Source organism: Mycteria americana, chromosome 6 (genome assembly GCF_035582795.1).
Source record: "Mycteria americana isolate JAX WOST 10 ecotype Jacksonville Zoo and Gardens chromosome 6, USCA_MyAme_1.0, whole genome shotgun sequence".
In the NCBI taxonomy this organism is placed as follows: Eukaryota; Metazoa; Chordata; class Aves; order Ciconiiformes; family Ciconiidae; genus Mycteria; species Mycteria americana.
Window position 1 is genome coordinate 30858921 of NC_134370.1, and position 18804 is coordinate 30877724.

The window sequence follows — 18804 nt, forward strand, 5'->3', positions numbered from 1 at the left end:
AATTTACTCGGCTTCTTTAGTTTCTAAATAGTGTTCAGCGTGGCCAAATGGTCAAATGTGGCCAAATGAGGAAACTTCTTTTTTTACTGGGATACATTTTGTCCTAAACATCCCTTCCTTCCTTTCCAAACCTGACATGAGCCTGGAAAAATTACAGCAGCTCTGCAGGTTCTCTGTTTTATGCTGCTGTTAAACTATATTATTGTTTTGTTTCTGCTTGCTGTGGAAATACTTTGTTCTGCATCCAGACCTGTTTTCTCTGCTGGTCTTTTCAAGGGCACTAATGATGGGTGATTATTTCTTAAAATCAGGAGCTGTCTGTTTCCAGTTCCTAAAACCAATACAGGTTTGGCCTGGCAGTAAGATTATCAAGGTGGGGAATCATTTGGGGTTGCTGAATTTGACTGACAGAGATCACCTAGTTATTTCACTCAGGTTACTAGGTAATAGCAATTTTCGGTCTCTACCAACCTCAGCTGCATGCAAAGAATTACTGCAGAGATTGAATTGAAAATTGGAATCTCCACTGAATCTTACTCCTAAAATATTTCACCTGTATTATGCACTGTTATTACGGTAGCAGAATTTTACATCATCTGCTTGCATATGTAAAACAACTGTTAGTACCGTCAGAACTGGAAATTAATAAATGTGTTTAATCAGTAAATTTCCTGTAAAGTATACAATACGCTCAAAAATTCATCTCAGATTATCTGTTGATTTTAGTAAAAGGAAAACCCGTACTGTCTTAATTTCTAACAGATAGAAACAAATTAGAGTTTTGATAATTATGGGATTGAGTTGTGATCCCTTTGAATAGCAGTTCTCTTGGTAATTAGTCATCCTGACTTTCATTCATTGATTCAGTCATCATTGATTTTGAAGGGATTCATTTCAGAGAATACCATGATGAAAGCCAAACACAGAGGCTTTCAGCCTAGAGCAGTTGTATTGTCTTACAAAAATGCCAAAATAGGATAAACTTACTGTAAAATTTAAAATAATTTGTGTGTGCATTTTAATGAACCTTTAACACCATGAAAACCATGGTAAAAACATTTTTTTTTTATTTAGTAAGCCTTTTACTCTTTATGCTCCCAATATAATTGATGCAGTTTAAATTACAGGAAAGAGTAAATTAAAGTTATTCTGTAAGTAAGGCTATTGAATTTCAAAGAACAAGTATTGATAAACTAAAGCAACTACAAATGTAAAGGCAGAGGAAGCCTGAAGGAGAGAAAGTATAAGGTATCTGATATTTTCCCAGGGAAAGAACATAGTTTTCTGGAGAAATTTACTAAAAGGAATGGGGTGTAAGGGAAGAAACAAACTATATCACAGAGGGCAAGAAGTCGTGCTTGAAGTGAACATTTCCAGGAATCATTGAGAGTTAAGAATTACTGGTAATACTGAAAGCAATCAATTGTTCTTGCTGTATAAAGAAGAGGAATACTTTACAGGAAGAAGTAAAGCTGATGGTGGGACAGAGATAATATATGAAGCAGTTAGGGCAATCCGGAATGAATCTTTTTCAGTTAGGATGATTATTTGAGGACAAAGGTAGAATGGGAATAGAATCAAATGTATGAAAATAGACGTTACTACAGTCAAAGTGGAAGTAAAATGCAGAAATCAAAGCCCTCAAGTCAAGATGGTCTGGTTAATCTTGATCAAAGAAGTCTGGAAGAGGAACTGGCTTATGAAATTTCAACTCTGGTAGCAAAATCTATCAAAATGGGAGCTGCGCCATGTGATGATGGAATATCAAATGTCAAATATTTAGGAAGAGGAAAAATGCATTGAAGGAACTGAAGACCTATTATGTTGAATTAGACTAGTCAAGGCTTTAGGACAAAGGTGAGGGAAGCAGATTCTTTGGGTAGATGTAAAAAAGGCTAAAAACTATCATGAGGTTTACCAGCAGCAGTTCCTGTAACACTACAGTGCTGACTTTCTTTGTATTTGGTGTAGGTGAGCTAGATCTCTACACAGCCTCAGGCAACATTTGATTTGTTGTCACATGTGTCTAATGCCTTTAATGGGCGAAAGTAGAGAGGCAGAAAAACTATAATGCAGATATACAGAGGTGGTTAAAAGGGAGATACTAAGGAGTTACGTTGAGAAGGTAAGTGCTGGGCTGAAGACATTCACCAGTGGAGCACTAATGGAGCTCTCAAAGAATTAGGCAACGCTGGGGACAAATTTTGTTTAATGCTTTTGTGCATGACTTTGGCGCAAAAAAGTTGGAATATACTGAAAAAATTAGTTAAAAGATAGACTCAGTACAGATAAAGATCTAGACATAAAGAATGAATTGAATAACTTTGAAGAGTGGCATCAGAGAGGCGGATTGAAGCTCAGCAGTACTAAATACCAGGTCAGGCATTTGGGAACTAATAACAAAATTTAAGAAACAAATGAGGAAGAAAAGGTCCAGTATATACTACTTGGTCAAAGGATAACCAAGTCACAAAGTGATGCAGCTGTGCAAAAGATAAATGGGATGAGAGGAAGTATTAAGGCATTTCCATCAGAAAGTCAGAAACATTAAAACCACTTCATGAGACACTTGTCACTTATTTGAATATAGCATGAGAATACACCACTATTATCTCACCTGGTTAAAATGGCCTCCTGATTACCATGGACGCAAATTGCATTCATGAGCTAATATGAGGAATGAATAATCTGTGTTCCATAGAAAGTGTTAGAGAGTCTGCCTTGTTTCAGTCTTCAGTTCAGAAGACTGAAAAGAGTATATGACTGCTGCTTATAAATACATCAGAGAAAGCATAACAAGAAGTAAAAGACCTATTTAAAATGGAGGAGTATGGTGGCACATATGACAAATAGAGGTATACTTATCATAAATAATTTTAAACTGAAAAGAAGCCTCCAAGTTTTCAATATAGAACATAGCCTGGTTATCATTGTAGTTTTGGGATGGAGGTTGATCAGTGCACTACAGGGAGTATATGATGAAGTTACAGCAGATGATCAAACTCTGTGCCACTGAGGTACCTTCGAATGCTCTGTTCCCTTTTCCTATTGTATGTATCTATCTGGTGGAACCGGGATGGTGACCAGATGATATAGGTAGTGTTGAAGGATTTATGTAGAGTTGCAAAGTCCCCGATCAGCCCCGGCACATGCTATTCCTGAATATGAGAATATATAACGGAAGCAACAATGCTCCCATTTCAGAAATCAAGAGTGGTTTCGTAGGTATAGGCTGGCTGCTGGAAAGCTTCTCCTGCATATGTGAAGGGAGAAGAGAGTTTTGCAAACAGCAGGCTACAGTCCCACTCCATCACCTGGGCTGAGAACCTGCCCAGCTCTAACGGTTCATAAACACAAGCTAGGAAACACAGGTCATCGTGCCATTGTAGATTGTTTTCCTAGGCAGTAATCATGTACTGAGACAGTACATGATTACTTTGCAAAGCCACAGGAAAAGAGGGATGTTTAAATGCTGGGAATACAGGACACTATAGAGAAAAAATGGATAAAACTATTAAGTTCAGTTCTCTTATGCCGCGGCTTTTTTGGCGTAATAATCTCCTTACAATCTTAGTATTATTTTAATCACCTACAGCTTTGTTGAAGTCCCAAACATTATGTTAACTTTCTCCCTTTGGGGAGCCGTCTATAACACAGGCTCCCGCAGAGACACGCTCATTGTGTGTCATCTCGTTCTTGTAAACAGCCTGACAAAAGGGCTTCGTGATACAGCATTATTCTTGTGGCATGGTATTTATGGAGAGATGCTTATGTTCTCAGGTATAACAGATTCTTTTTATTGAAACTGAAAATTGGTTGAAAGTCTGAATAGTTGATCTGTACAAATGTTAGCAGTAGATTGTCTAACTTAGCCTAAAAGTGGCTCCTAGGGAACGTCACAAGACACTGTCTGGCAGCTGGCTCTGTCATTGGGGTATCTATTTACTGTTTCTGTCTTGCAAGAACAAAAACCATGTCTTCAACACTAATATTTGCATCTCGTGATCAGTAGATAATATAGCATGTAATATAATATGCCTCTCTCTATAGTTTTTGCAGGTACAGAGCCAGAGTATTTACAATCAATTTTAGAACTTTCCTTCCTCCCTCAACTTTGCATCTTCCTTTTCATGAATTACAATCATGAAAAAAGGGGAAAGAATAAGTAAAATAGACATACACACAACCATGGTTATAAGTACTATTTCTGTAGCTCTATTGTGCTTATTAAACAAGAAGGGAAGGATTGGGATCCCATCTAAAGTTTTAACACTTTAATTGTCATCCTCTTGTTAATGCTTTTCATGTTCCTGTCGACAAAGTTATTTCTGAATGTGTTCATAATGTGATGTATAATCAATTTTGTTTAGTAAGTAACTAAAAAGTAGTACAGAGGGATTCCCAGAGTTACTGTAAATTCACTGCAAGTCTTCTCTTCATGAACAGTGTTAACTGCACTTGGGAGTTGTGAATACTCCACCTCCTGAGACAGACTTTGTTTTTACTTGGTTGCTCAACCTAAAGAAAATTTTCACACAAAACAATTTGCAACAATGAATCCCAAGTTCTTAATTAACTTTAGAGATGGTTGAACTACTTATTTCAAGCCATTAATTCATCAGAACTATATTTCTTCCTAGTTTATGCATTACTTGTGAAGCAGTTCAAACATATTCTGATTTTTGTTATTCCGGGGTAATTGCTTAATAGATTTTAAAGACGTATCTGCTACAGCTTTCCTTATTGGTCTGTTTTACTGAACAGCTCAGTTACGTGGGCTAGTTTCTTTTACCCAGTTAGACTGGAGTACAGGGAGGAAGAAACCATAATGGTGGCTAAAGGAGGATAAATTCCCTGAAGAAATCCAAAAGGCATTGTTTGCCTCAGAGAGAGGAACTCTGCACGTGAGCAATAGAGCAGAAGTCTGCGAGGGACCGTATTAACATTTTTGGACGAAGAGTATGCTGACGTTCATAGCAGTTTTGTGAAAAAGGAAAAACTTTGTTATGCTGGAGTTACTTTTTCATAGAACTTTTAACAAAAATTGTTACTATCTTGTCTTTGGTGCTTCAAGAAATGAGTGTTATCTTGCAGCTTGCAGCTGCAGTCTGTAAATATTTCCTGGTCCTTCTTTGTGAATTCGTCTTGTCCATGACCACAAATGATTTTTGTTCATTTTTGCCTCCATTTTTTCTGTCAGAAATGTTGAAAGCATAAGAACCTCACATTAGCAACAAATCGGTTGCTTAAACTCTGTTGGTGCTGGAGCTGCTGTGATTGCAAGAAGATGTTGGCGTGTGCCAGAGCCCTTCCGTCTAACCAGCCCATGCACCTTTAGCAGCCTGTATCATCTGGTGTTAGATATAGCGAGGAGAGTTTCAGTGCAAGTTGAAGGAAGCACAGATAGGGCATTTATATGCATCTTTGCTGCAGTTTATACCAATTATCTCAGGTATACCCCTATGTGTTGCAATTACATCTATTACAAATGCAGAGCTTTTGTGAATTTGCATGTGCATGTTATCAGACGGGAGGCCACATGCTCTCATCCAACAAGGAAGATGCGCAAGGGCATCAATTAAACAATGCCTTTCTAGTTTCAAATCTTTGCAATCAGTCTAAAGTCTGTTAAGTTAATCAGTTTGTTGACTTTTCTAGTACATTGATGAATATACTGCAATCAATAAAAATCCCTGAAATTCATTATCCATCACGAATTATTCATTCAGCTGCATCTTTTAAGATCCCCTGCTGTAATAATCTCAGACTCTCCTGAGCAGAAATTGTCAATTGTTTTGTGATGTGGTAGTGTTATTTTACAGAATGTGAACTGTAACTCACAACTTGAACTCAGCCTTCAGAATTGAAAGGCCAGTACTTCAGTTTTTTAAAAAAGGTTTTTCGCAGCCTCTTTAATAGCTAAGGAAAAATCTATTTAAGGAAGCATCGAAAATCCTTGAGGGAGTGCTATTGCTATGGGTTATTGATCTTTTCAATTAAAAAGCACCAGGAAAGTAAAAGTGTGGAAGAGAACAGAGCGGAGACCGTGATGGCACACTGCTAGCCTGAGCAGTGATAGAGACTGTTGAATTTCTTTCTTATGTTTTGACTTTGGGGTCAAAAGTTTGGTTTTAATGGAAATGTATGCTCCAAGAGAATTTGTCCAACATTCTTGGTCTAAGCAAGAATTGCTTTGGGAGTAGATGTGGCCCTCACTATAAATAAAGTTCCCACTAGGTATAAAATGCAGATTGCTTTTAAGTCATATTATAATAGGAAAAGGGAACCAAACTTATCAAAAGTCTTTTGCATAGCTGAATTGTATCAGAAGTTGAAACTATTCACATAACCAAAAATAATGATTCTTAAAATGCATCTACAAAACCCATATTAAAACATCATTAAGGATGTGACAGAATATTAGGTAATACATATGCATTTCTGAGACCCAGGAGATGTCAAGAGAAATGGGAGTAGCTAGAAAATGAATAGCCAGCCACACCGTGCAGTACTGTGACCTGTCAACAGTAGAAATAGGTTATGTCTTGCCTTAATTCTGTGTTCCCTTATGTTTGCATTAGCAACAGCTGAATTTATGGTTAATATACCAAAGCTATGGATTCTAGATACCTTTTAATTCCTGCACAAAATGGAAAAAATCCATTCTCCTTCTGAAAAAGTACAGAAATGTTGTTTACAAAAGCAATTTTCTAAAATAAGTAGAAAACTATTACTTGTTTTTATCATGTTCAAGTTTGTATTATATCGCATAAAGAAACAACGCAGTATTTGTCTATGTCTAAAGAAGAAAACAATGTACATAAAACAAGAATAAAACAATATAGAAAAGAAATCTTGTTCAACATGGAGAAAACTTGTGTCATAGATGATTTCTTCAAGCTGCAGTTGATAAGCTTCACTTACATTCTTCACTTATATTTTTTCCCAATTTAACATTGTATCGGGAAGCAGGACCCCGTAGGCTGATAGATGATACAATGGGCTCTAAATCTAAGATCTGATTTTGAGCTCAGCTGCAGGTATGATGGAGCTGTGCTGTTTATTTATACTGTCTGAGGAGTCAACTCTGTATAGCAGGATTATGGTATGCAGCATGGAAAAAAAGAAGCACCCTTCATCAAGTACAAGAAAGTGTTTAATATACGGGGCAATTATTTTCATTCCTAGAAGGGAGGTGGTGTATTAAATATGACATAAACAGCAGCTAACTGTGGATTATAGTACTATATTCCCATAGAGAATTTCTACTGACGTTGTAGAATGCCACAGCAAAGTTTATAAAAACAGTAATCCATGCGTTATTAATCCTGAATCTTTACTTTGCAGAAGTTTATGCTTTTGCTGTGATAATTTCTACTGTACTCTTCATGTTGTTCCTAGAAGTCTCTCTTCATGCTGCAGCCCAGGACAAAAAAGTGGTGGGATGCTACATAGAAATGCCTTTCGGAGGACTCCTCCCTTGCCTCGGGGTAGGTTCAATGGAATTACAGGACCAGCATATCAACAGCTAGAAGAGTCAAGGATCACAGACCAGGACACAATACCTTGTCACGGGTAAGTAATAACATAACTGAAGTGAGCCAATTTGTGAGTGGCTGCTGTTACGTGGTTAATATGCTTTGCCATTACAGTCCTTCCAACTTTGTTGTAGTGTACTGTGGATCCAGGGTTTATAGTACTGAAAGCAGAAGAATGTTTTCAGCGTACTGGCTCTTTGAAGGTAATACGTTTTTATTTGGCTGGCTGCTCTTTTTAAGCCTTTCAAAGGCTGTAGGAGTGAACAGAACAAACCGTAAGTGATTGTCAACATTACTCTTTATAATTGATCCTTTTTCTAGTGGTGCCATCATGTGCAGTTCTAGTAACTTTTGCATAGCATTTTTTTCTGCCATCAGCACTGGGCAAATAAGAGAAAATAATTCAGAAGTTCAACTTTCATGTTTTTTTAAATAAATCTATGTACATTGCGAAGTGTGTTTGCTGTAGACTGAAGACTGATCACTTCACACAGGTTTGTCTTTGAAAATGCACAAAGAATCCAATATTTTTCCTTTTTTAATTCAGCTTATTAGAATATTGAGTGTGAGCTCCAGCTGTACATAAGGTCTGAATTTCAGAAGTGCTCCTGAGCACCTACAGCTGCCTTTGAAGTCTTTTGCAATTGCTGAGATATTTTGCATAATGTTTACATATCCCTATAGATTTCCAAAGACTCTCCAGAATCACTACAAACACATTATGTGTAAAACTAGGAGCAATATCTGGAATAGAACAAAACAACACCAGTTTCATTTGGACACGTGGAAGTCACAACTAAGTGCAGCGAAGTGAACAGCTACGCTACGAGAAGGCAGCTGTACGTTTTGGTATCGGAACTGGCTTTATGAAGTGCAGAACCGAGGTCACCTAACGTGTTTAATTTTCCTCAGGGAAGAAAGGAGCTATTACCACTATCCACTCGGCCCTCCTGGGAAGTGACAGCCACAAGCGCTGACCGAGAATAAGCATCGTTAGGCGTGTGTGTCGCTGCACGTGCGGCCACGCGCGCAGGCACACGTTCCCCCCGCGCCTCCCTCGCTGCGCTCTCCCACCTGCAGCAGGATCGCCCAGTCTGGGGTATTCTGGGAGAAGGGGACTCGGCTCGCTAAATGTTTTGTAGCTGAATCTACCTAACAAAGTTGGCCACAACAATTAGGAAAGACAGACCAAGAACAGGGCTTACCTAGGAAGGGAGAAAGCAAAGCGGCAAAAGGTTTGGGTGCCTGGTGACTTCTTTTAAAAAGTACATATTTGTCTCATACTTCTTTCGTTGTTACTGGTTGCTTCTTCTAAGGAAAAACTTGTTTATTACTTCTTGCAGTACATGTGTTATTGTTCATTTGTATGATAACGTGTGTATAATTGCTTATGAAAATTGTGACTCCGAATGCAACCCTTCCTGAAAGGGGCAGGCGAAGAGCCTTCCGTCTGGCCACGCGGGCTCTGGAGAGTGCTGCAGCCTCTTCCTAGGTTGAGAAGTGAGGTAGAAAGCAGCAAAGCTGTCCTGTTGGGTAGTTGTATTTACTCTTCTCTAGGAAATCCGTGTGTGATATTACAAGCATCATCTTGTACTGGCCTATAGTTTAAATTTGCAGTTCTCCAAAAGGTTGATATTTGGATCAGACTGTAACCCCTTCTGGCCTCAGTCCACTACAGCACTTCATCCATAGTTTGTGCGCTAGGGATGCCTGTAGAATTAGACCTTCCTAACAGTGCCTCTAACGATGGGACCGTTCTCTGAAGGAGTCCTCCGAGTGCATCAACAGGTGGTGTTGTGACAGGGAGTCACAGCAGTCTGGGTATATCACAAAGACGATACCAAAAGTCTGCAACTAGTACCCATGGAAATGAATTTTTACAATGTCTATGTTAGGCGTGAAAACAAAAGCAATTATTTGAACTTTTTTTATTACAATGTTTTACTGATGATGCTTTTTATGAAAATGAAGTCTTTTAAGTGCAACAAAACTTTTTGCAAGTTATTTTGTGTTGCAGCAATGAAGTCACCTCTTCAACCAAAATATAAGTACACATCTTATCTCTGAACAAAAATAAAAAATAATTCACTGATTCTACTTTATGTGGAATTCTTCTAGCTCAGGAATAGGTTTCCCCCAAATCAGATGGCTTTTTACCATCTAAATATCTGCTAGTTTCATAGCGTTGGTATTGTTATTAGATTTCCAGCCCAAATGTAAAGTTCCCTTGTTCCCTGCAGAAGTTACACTCCTTCCTTCCTTCTCCCTTTTCACCTCCATCTTTCCCTACAGGGATGCACAAATCAAAGTGGTTTATCTCCCTAATTCTGTGAGCCTTCTGAAGTTCATCCATCAGCACCTCTGGCTGAAGTTTAGTCAGATTTTGTATGTTTATATTTGATAGAAAAGAGGCTAATTTACCTGATTAGTTTTTGTCTAGCCCTGTAAAAGTGCTCCTCTTCCCATCCCACATTGAGAAGAAAGCTTTTGCTGCCTTCAAGAAACAGCGGATCTCATTATTGGCAACAGGATCTAATATTTGCAGAGTTTGAGTCAAATACGGCTAATATCAGTTATTAAATCAGTATGCTACTTGAAGGAGTAGGAAAACCTGCTTGAAATGAGGGGCTTAAAGAAAACAAACCATCTCCATGCCAGCCGCATCTCAGAGACTGATTCGAGTCCCTGAGGGTGTCAGGAGTTTACGTGCAGTTAAGTGGACAGCAGTTTGATCGCATGCTTTCAGTGACAGCTCTTTGCGTTACACGGTATGAAGTGTTAGAAGTAGTGCCTTATAGCCTGTGAATGTGTATATATACAGATAGAAATGGGTTGATGTATACAAGACCCAATGTGCTGTATCTACAGGTAGAAAACGGGGTGTGCATATATAGGTATATGTGTTTACAAGGCTGAACCAAAGCCTGGTAATGCCACTGGAATGACTCCCATTCACCTTAATGAACCTTGTCATCAGGCTCGTATACTGACCACCTATAGCAGCAGTTATTGGTACTATGCTAAATAAAAACCATTTCGTATTTTAAGTTCCAATCCCTTCTGTCTCTCTTTAATATCTATTTTAAGGGGGCAGTAAAATTATTATGCTTCTTTCAGTTTTATTCTTTAATCTAACTCTTAAACACCGTATGAGTATAACATAATGACTGTTGCGTATTTATAAATGTTTGAGTTTCTTTTTTTGCTTGGTTTTAGGAAGAGGGTGGAGAGAGAGCTGCACTTTGAAATATATGCACATGAATGAATTTATTCAGACAAAATCATTTTTCAGATTAAAAAACAGATATCTTTCTTAGGAGGAGCTATAGTTCTAGGAAAGGTAATTATAGGAAATGTAATTAAGATTCTGCAATTGTAGGTCTAAGTCTCAGTCTATTGAAAACAGCAGCAGTCTGGTGTCACAAGTAGAAGCATGGATCAGTTTGTAATTAACCAAAAGCTGGGTCTCACACGGTTTAGATGTAATATCCCTACTAGTTTCATACCTTGCCTATTGCACACAGTGTATGTGCTTTAATTCATCCTCAGTCCTCCTTTGAAAGCCCTGTGAGCACAGAGCAGAAACATGTAATTCTGGCATAAAATTGGTGTGTCTATCTGTACTTCAAAATATATTATAGAAATATGCCAGGCATTGCATTACATGTTATTGTTGCTGCCAATTAGTTTTCAAAATACCAAGAATAATTGAATATGTATTATGGAATTGGCAAATGTTACTGTTTTCTCACCAAACCCATTTTAATTCAGTCTTTTCTTGTTTTTGCTTATATATCATCCATATAATACATCCATTGCATGTGAAATTCATTAAAAACATTCACTCCCTTTGTTTTCAGGGTGCAGCCCAGAATATATTTAGGGCCTGAATTACCAAAAAAGGGAATAATGCAACTGATGCGATCTCTCCAGCTATAGTCGTTTGAACAATTATATAATAAGCAAAGGAAACAAGAATGGGCACAACCCAAAGGTCTGCACTGTTTTGTTTTCATTTATTTTTTTTAATTGTCCTCCCTCGGGAATAATACCCCTGATCAGTACTTCATTCATACAGATTCTTGAAAACTGTTCTAAAAAGGCCTTCCATAAGTGGCCACAAGCGTGTCTAAGCATAGTGCAAATGTAATTAACCAAAAGCTGAGTCTCAGCTGGCTCAGACATAAAACATAAATGCAGCTGTACAGCATGTACAAGAAGTTCTATCACGTATCCAAAAAAGCCGCTTGCTATATTATTCCCCTGGGCCCCACTTCCCAAAGCAGGTATCTCTTTCCATCAGGTAGCAGCAAAGATCACAACACCTCCTCCTTATTGCAGAGCTCCCAGCTGCGTTCTCTGGTCTTTTGGGGATGCCTGGAGAGTTTTCGTACAGGGGCTGCACAGCACTGCGTGTGTTCTCATGTACAGGTTAATGTGTCAAGCAGTTGTACAAACACCGTGCCACCATAGACAAGTTAATTACAAGTCAGCAGTGCCCTGCTGGAAATGAGCCTAAAGGTATCTCCTCCTCTCTCTCCCGTCTGACAGCTCGCCAGGAGGATGGGGCCAAAGGAAGCCTTTCCAGTTAATTAGCGTTGTACGCTAATATTGGACTATGGCTGTTTCATGCATTTTACTTTCTTTTCCGTAGTTCTCTTTCTGCTAATGCCAAAAGCAGCAAGGCACGTATGAGTAGAAGGCTATCCCTAGTGAAGTCCAGCAGGCTTTCAGAAAAATAGCCTTCAAGTCAGAGGTCAAAGCACCTGCTTCCACACCAGATCTAAATGTTGCTTTCCTCATCCATGGATAAAACATATTAGACTTCACCATTAGCTTGCCTTATTAAATGATGAGATGATCACAAAGCTGATTATAAATAAAATATGTTCCGGTACTGAAGTGATGTCTATGGTCCTTGGCAATCATGACTAGTAGATATAGGAACTCTTAGAGCACCAGATTTCTAGTAAAACTACTTCTCAGATGGGAAACATCTTTTTTTTTTTCATTGTTTCCTTTATTTTATATTTAGTATACTTTCCATTTCTGTTTTTTAAGTATTTCCTGTATGCGAAAACACTTTCTGATCAGAATAATGAATTTGGCTTTGAAAAAAAATGGAAATGTTGATAAAAATTCACCAAAGTTGCCTCACAATAAGTCAAATCATCCTATGATACGTATTAATGGAGGATAAAGGATTTTTTTGGAAACACTCAAGCCCAATGTATTAGCTCTATTTCCAGATGAGATCTAAGAAGACAAATCAGGCCAACCTTTTGAAAATAGCCATTTGACATTGAGAGTTCTAATGTTGAAGAAAGCATCAATCCATTTCCCCAGTTAGGAACATAGGAATGGAGTTTCAAATTTAATTTCAAACAAAATTAATTGTAGTACAGTATAACTCCTGAAAGCTTTTTAAAAGGAATTGTCGTTATTCTCACATACTGGTGGGCAAAACGAGGCCGAGAGAAAAGCAGTGGTTTGCCACCGGCAGATCTGAGAATCAAAACCAGGTCTCCAGAGTCTGTTGTTTTCCCCAGGGCCACGCTATTACCAAGTGCTCCTAGTGTGAGAGAAAAATGACATGTATCTTTTCAGCATAGTTCACTGAATTTCAGACAGCGTTCCTGCTGCCGGTTGCGTCTGACCACTTGATGTACAACAAAAACTTCTTTTTACTCTTTCCAGGTATTCATCCAGTGGTTTAAAAACTCCTCAGAATACTTCAATAAATATGCAACTGCCTTCAAGAGAGACAACCCCTTATTTTAATAACGTGGATCAGAAGGACTTGGTCGGCTATTCATCTTCAAGGGCCAACTCCGTTCCCATCATCCCGTCTGTGGGCTTGGACGAAGCCTGCATGCAAATGCAAAATGTTTCTGAAGTAACAGGCATCAAATGGTGCAAAAACTCCTATTCAGCTGAACTTGTCAATGTGAGTTCCCCGGTCAGTAATTGTCTTATAGCAGAACACCACGAAGTGAAAATATTGCTAGAAACTGTGCAGGAGCAGATTCGGATTCTGACGGACGCGAGGAGGTCGGAGGACTATGAACTGGCGAGCGTAGAAGCAGAGAGCAGCGCGAGCGAAAACACGGCCTTTCTGCCCATGAGCCCCATGGCCAAGTCAGAGCGAGAGGCACAATTTGTCTTAAAAAGCGAAACGCAAAGAGACTCAGTATTGACCAAGTGACTTTGTGTGGGGGTTGTGGGAGGGGAAACGAGAGATCTGTGCATTCGATGCTTTGCTAAACAGGAAGGGAGGAGATTAAATACAAATTATTTATATGCATTAATTTAAGAGCATCTACTTAGAAGAAACCAAATAGTCAATCGCCCTCATATCATAGTGTTTTTTAACAAAATATTTTTTTAAGGGAAAAGTTCCAGGAGGGATGAAGCGTACATCAGGTGCTTTCTAGGCAGGATTACACATACAGTTTCAGTTACAGAGCATTGTACCACAGTCCCGTTCAGCTGTCCGAAGGCTTAGGCTATGCATCTTTTTTTCAGTAAATGCCAAGACCATTCTTAGATTCATTTCTGGTTTCAGGGCAGTGAGCTGCTGGCCAGGGATTCAGACCCTGGCGAGCAAGTCCCGTCACCCCAGCACAGACCTGGTCCCCTCTCCCCCTCTTCTCTTGGTTCCAGGTTCATACCGTGGAAACAGGCACGCAGGCGTCTGCTTCTGAGGTCTGGCACCTACTGTGGAATGACAATAAATCCCTCAATTGAGCCAGATGCTTAACTCTCGACCTTACTTTAATGTGTCAGTCAGCCCAAGACAGTCAATGCAAACATTTAGGAGCTCTGGGTTTGGCCAAGTGTGGAGTGGGATTGGGGTCTGTAGAGATGCAGTGGTCAGGAGACCGCGACTGCTCCATCTTCTGAGCTTTGCCTATCAGAGCTGCCTTGGTGGAGAGTGAGGAAGAACAAGAGAAAGTGCAAAAGTGTGTATTACGACAGGTTTGGGTTTGGGTTTGGGTTTGGGTTTTTTGAGCGGGAACATAAACTCCTTTGTTCATTACCGACCCCTTAACATTTCTAAACTGTTATACTTTGAAGGCATTTGTAAGCTCTCAAGGAGCACTTCTGAGTGTATGTGTATTTTTTTAACTTATTTTTTATTATGAGTTGTTCAGAAAAGAGTCAGGGAGATCCACTATGATCGAAATCAAGCCAATAAGTGTCCACGCTGCCCTAATTTGTTCCCGCTTTCAGTCCTCCAGTCACTTTAATTAATCGTGGCTTAGGCTTGTGAACTTTAAAGCTTCAACCCTGCAGATGGTTCAGTACGGGCAGACCCACAAGCACGCACAGATCTGATTCTAATGGGGCTATATAAGAGCAGATGGTTTCCACCATATCACTCCCTGCAGGGGATCAAGGCCTTAGAGAAGAAATGTCATTTCCTGGTTGCCGTATCCCAATCACATTATAAGCATTTTTTGCATTTGCTTTCTTTTGAGTCCCTCTTCCCCCCATAAATTGTAACACAATATGCCAATAATGCAATTAATTGGGTTCAGTGACACACACATTACGGTTTTTATTAGTATTAAAATATCTGCTTATTCGTGGGGAAAAAGAAAATGAACTATAATAAATAATTGCTAAATAGCCTTCCCTGGTTAATGTCAGAAGATTGATTAAGAAAAATTTACAGTATATACAGAATGTATTAAAATATTCCTTTGCAGCAAATTAATTGTTAAATTTATTAATGTGCCCCAGACTTTCCAGTTCACAAGTCCCAAGACTTCCCAAAATAGCACAATCGATCATGCAGTGCTGTTGTATGTTGAGTCAGAATAAAGCAATATTTTAACCTCTGTCAAGTAAATTTGGAAAAGAAATGCTGAAGGTGTATGTCATTTTTTTTGTTAAGGCAGTAAAAAAAATTACTATTCACAGTCTTCATTCAGCAAGTCTTATTTTGGGTTTCTTTTGCGGTTTTGGGTTTTTTTTAAGATAAAGTTGATGAAATTGTCTTGTTTACAGAACTTTCTATGGCTGTAATCTTTGCTGTGTGTTTTCAATAAAAATACAGTTGAGGGAAAACTATGCTTTGTGCCCCAAGATGGAGCACGCCTCGTTCAGACTCCCTTCTTCAAAGACACAGAGCTTTTGTTGCAGCAGTAAGGTGCGATCACCATGAGGAGTGGTCTCGCCCTGACGTGTTTCTGCAGTGTGTCGTGGCTGGGCACAGTCTCGCTGTGCGTGAGCTGAGCTGACGGCGGTGGATATGGCCCCGAGCCCACACTAAATAAACCCTCTGAAAGACGAGGTGTATTAGGTGGGGCTCAGCTTTGCATCCCTACCGTCGTGTGACTTTTCTGTCAACACCGTTTACATCCCGCCAGCTCAGGACATGAGCAAAGTGAGCTCGCCTCTGCCCACAAGCCTCATGAACATATCTGTAATATAAAAAAGAGGCTACTATACAAAGCTCTGATTCAATAATTTGTGGAGTGTGATCACAATTAATTAATTGCTCACCATTAATTTCATCAAGAGATGGTCTCTCTGCAATAAAGTGCAGAATCCTGCCCAAATAGATGTTTCAAAATTAAATCTTTTTGATCCAGATGTAAGGCCGCCTTGCCCCCAAATCCTACCAAACTGTGCAAATTCACCTTTGGCAATGTATTGGAAACACACGGCAAGATTCCTGTTGAAGAAAGAACCATATCATAAGCAATGCCTTTATGGAGAGAATGTGTTCACTCAGCACCCCTGAAAGAGCCAGAAAGAGGGGAAGAGCGATGTATTTAAGAGAATGAAATTTTTGACTGAATGACAGATGAAGATCTGAAATGGTGAGGATATATTCAGTTCATGTTAGAGATGCGACCTTGTACTCAGCAAAGGATGTGTGACTGTTATATGTTAACTGTTCTATTCAGTTTTCAGCATGTTTGAATAGAGAGACGTTAATATTAACCATATGACAGACTAGTGTATTATTTGTAAAGAGTATGGCTTCAGAACCTATTGAAACTGTCATTGTTTGCAGAGGAAAAGAAAAAGGGTTGAAAACATCAAACTAGGTAGCCTTAATGCCGTTTGTGTGTTTCTCTAATGCAACTATTTTCCTCTGTGGACCGTCCTATTTTACAGTGAATGGGACGACATTTTCCCTGAGGTCTGGCAATTAATTATGTAGAGGACACAAAAGAAAGTTGTACTAAAACAGCCAAAATGGTAGGCCAAATTTGCTTTACTTCTGACCCTAATGGTCCTATTGAACTCAGTGGATCGGAAGGGGTGCAAGTCAGTGTGAAATGCAGTTCATTCCTAAAATTACATCTGTTTCCAGCCTTAGAAACAGCCTGTAATCCCCCTAAAAGAGGCTCTAAACTCAGTCGTTTACATGTAACATAATTAAAAATTATATCTGACCTATGAAGTTCAAGTGTAGTCTGGTGTGAAAATTCACACATGCAGCATTACACTTAAGTAAACTGGGAGAACAGCTAATTAAATAAATTGAACTTTCTCTGAACTGAACAGACAAAGCCTGTGTCTCTTCAGCATAATACTGTGGAGCAGGATTATGAGAGGTGTATATCCTGATCTTTTTTCTTTTTTTTCCGTGTAGAATTTCTTCAAAACAATCCAAAATAACCCTAAAAAACCCAGTCAGTAGAATGATCCCAGCATTTGAAATAGGAAGTGTAGGTGAGTATGGGCACCTTTCATAGCGTTAACCACTGAAAAACTCTTCAGGACATCCATGACCCAAAGCGGAAAGGTTCTTATTCTTGGAGGATCATGTTTAGATCAACACACACATCCACAAAAAAGAGCTTTTCAGAATGCTTTTGGTATCTAGCCACGCTCTCAGCTGATGTAGTCAATGCAGTAATGATAGTTTATATTAATAGAGGATCATGTCTCAAATCTCTTCTACTTGATGTCCAATGTAGTGTCACAAAGCTTAGTAGCCTACCACATGATGTAAGGACTTCTACACTGATTTATGGAGCTACCTTCATTTCGCTTATGAAAATCATACTCATATCAGTGTGTGAACACCCTCACTAGAATAGGGTGCAAGGTTCATTGGCCTTGGTTCGTTGGATTGGTTTGTCAGGTCTATCTTTTACAAGGGCTGAATATTACTGACCAGGCTCTAACAGCAATGAACTTGCCACCATGTGGCTAATTCCAATGTTATTCATCAAAATCCTACAGCTTTAGGTTTAAATTTTGAAAAAACAATGAGACAATGGCACGTGCTTATGAGCAGGCATGTGCTAGATGTGCCCCTGAATCCAAATGTTCAATCAGATTAATACATGTCTACTTCTCATGTAAGTAGGGAGAAAATTTGGATTCTTCTTCCCAATTCATCCTTCACTTCCTTTAGTCTAATTTTAGACATTACTTGAACATTTCTTACTCTTACAAGAAGTTATGAAAATGAATACCAAAGAAGAACTCTTTCAGAGTCCTAGCTGCAGTAAGTAAAATTTAAGCTTGAAGGAGCAGACGTGGAATAAAAACTGATTTTGAAAATGACATAAATATCAATTGCCTTTCAATAAAATGGAATTTCCCTATAAACCGCTTTTCACTTGGGAAAACAGTGAGCTTATATGAAGTGATTTATTATCTTGGCCTGAATTTAAAATGCTCATCTTCAGGCAGATTGGAAAAAAGCAAATACTTAGTATAGATTTTTCAGCTTTTGTGATTTATTTTTTTAAATTTTATTTCAGTAGTCCGACAGGTCAATGATCCCATTATCTGTATTGTCTGACACATAGTCTAAAGGCCATCTCTGTCCCTTTTTGTGGTCCAGATGCTGGACTGTTAGGTTTCCTCAAAGAGAACAAGATTTTATCTAAATTATATTTTAAAATTATTCATAGAATAATAGTTCTTTATCTTGCTGAAAATATAAGGCGATGCAAACTTTTCTTTTTGTACTGCATTATTACTGTAAGTTCATAGTGAGATTATGCTCCCTTTGTTTTGATGTCTACTCACATGAAAACAACTGCAACACCCAGTTTTCAGGTTTTAGACTTGGCTCTTCCAAATCACCATTCTCAAACAGGAGTTTTGTATTTTAAATAGCAAAGTTCATATATGAGATATAAATGAAATAGCTACAACAGCAGTAAACTTATTAATAAGGTGGGTTTTTTCATTTTTATTACATAGCAATTAGTGGGTTGTGCCATAGAAATTGGTAGTTTCTTGCAAGAAATACTGTCACCGAATATATTAACGGCAGTGGAAAGCC

General features: G+C 38.7%; 1 protein-coding gene across 7 annotated transcripts in view; it reads left to right on the forward strand.

Moving 5' to 3' along the window:
• Window positions 1–16778, forward strand: part of NRG3 (neuregulin 3) — a 424661-nt gene extending 407883 nt beyond the window's left edge. For 5 of the 7 annotated variants that reach the window (XM_075505209.1, XM_075505210.1, XM_075505211.1 and 2 more), the window contains 2 exons: window positions 7402–7575; window positions 13236–16778. In XM_075505209.1, coding sequence (XP_075361324.1) covers window positions 7402–7575; window positions 13236–13743 — 682 coding nt within the window. In that variant the 3' untranslated portion in view covers window positions 13744–16778. Of the gene's footprint in view, window positions 1–7401; window positions 7576–7652; window positions 7742–8222; window positions 9519–11398; window positions 11533–13235 lie in introns of those variants that run through there. The other 2 variants (XR_012776172.1, XM_075505214.1) reach the window with 2 other exon arrangements.
• The last annotated feature ends 2026 nt before the right edge of the window (window positions 16779–18804 follow it).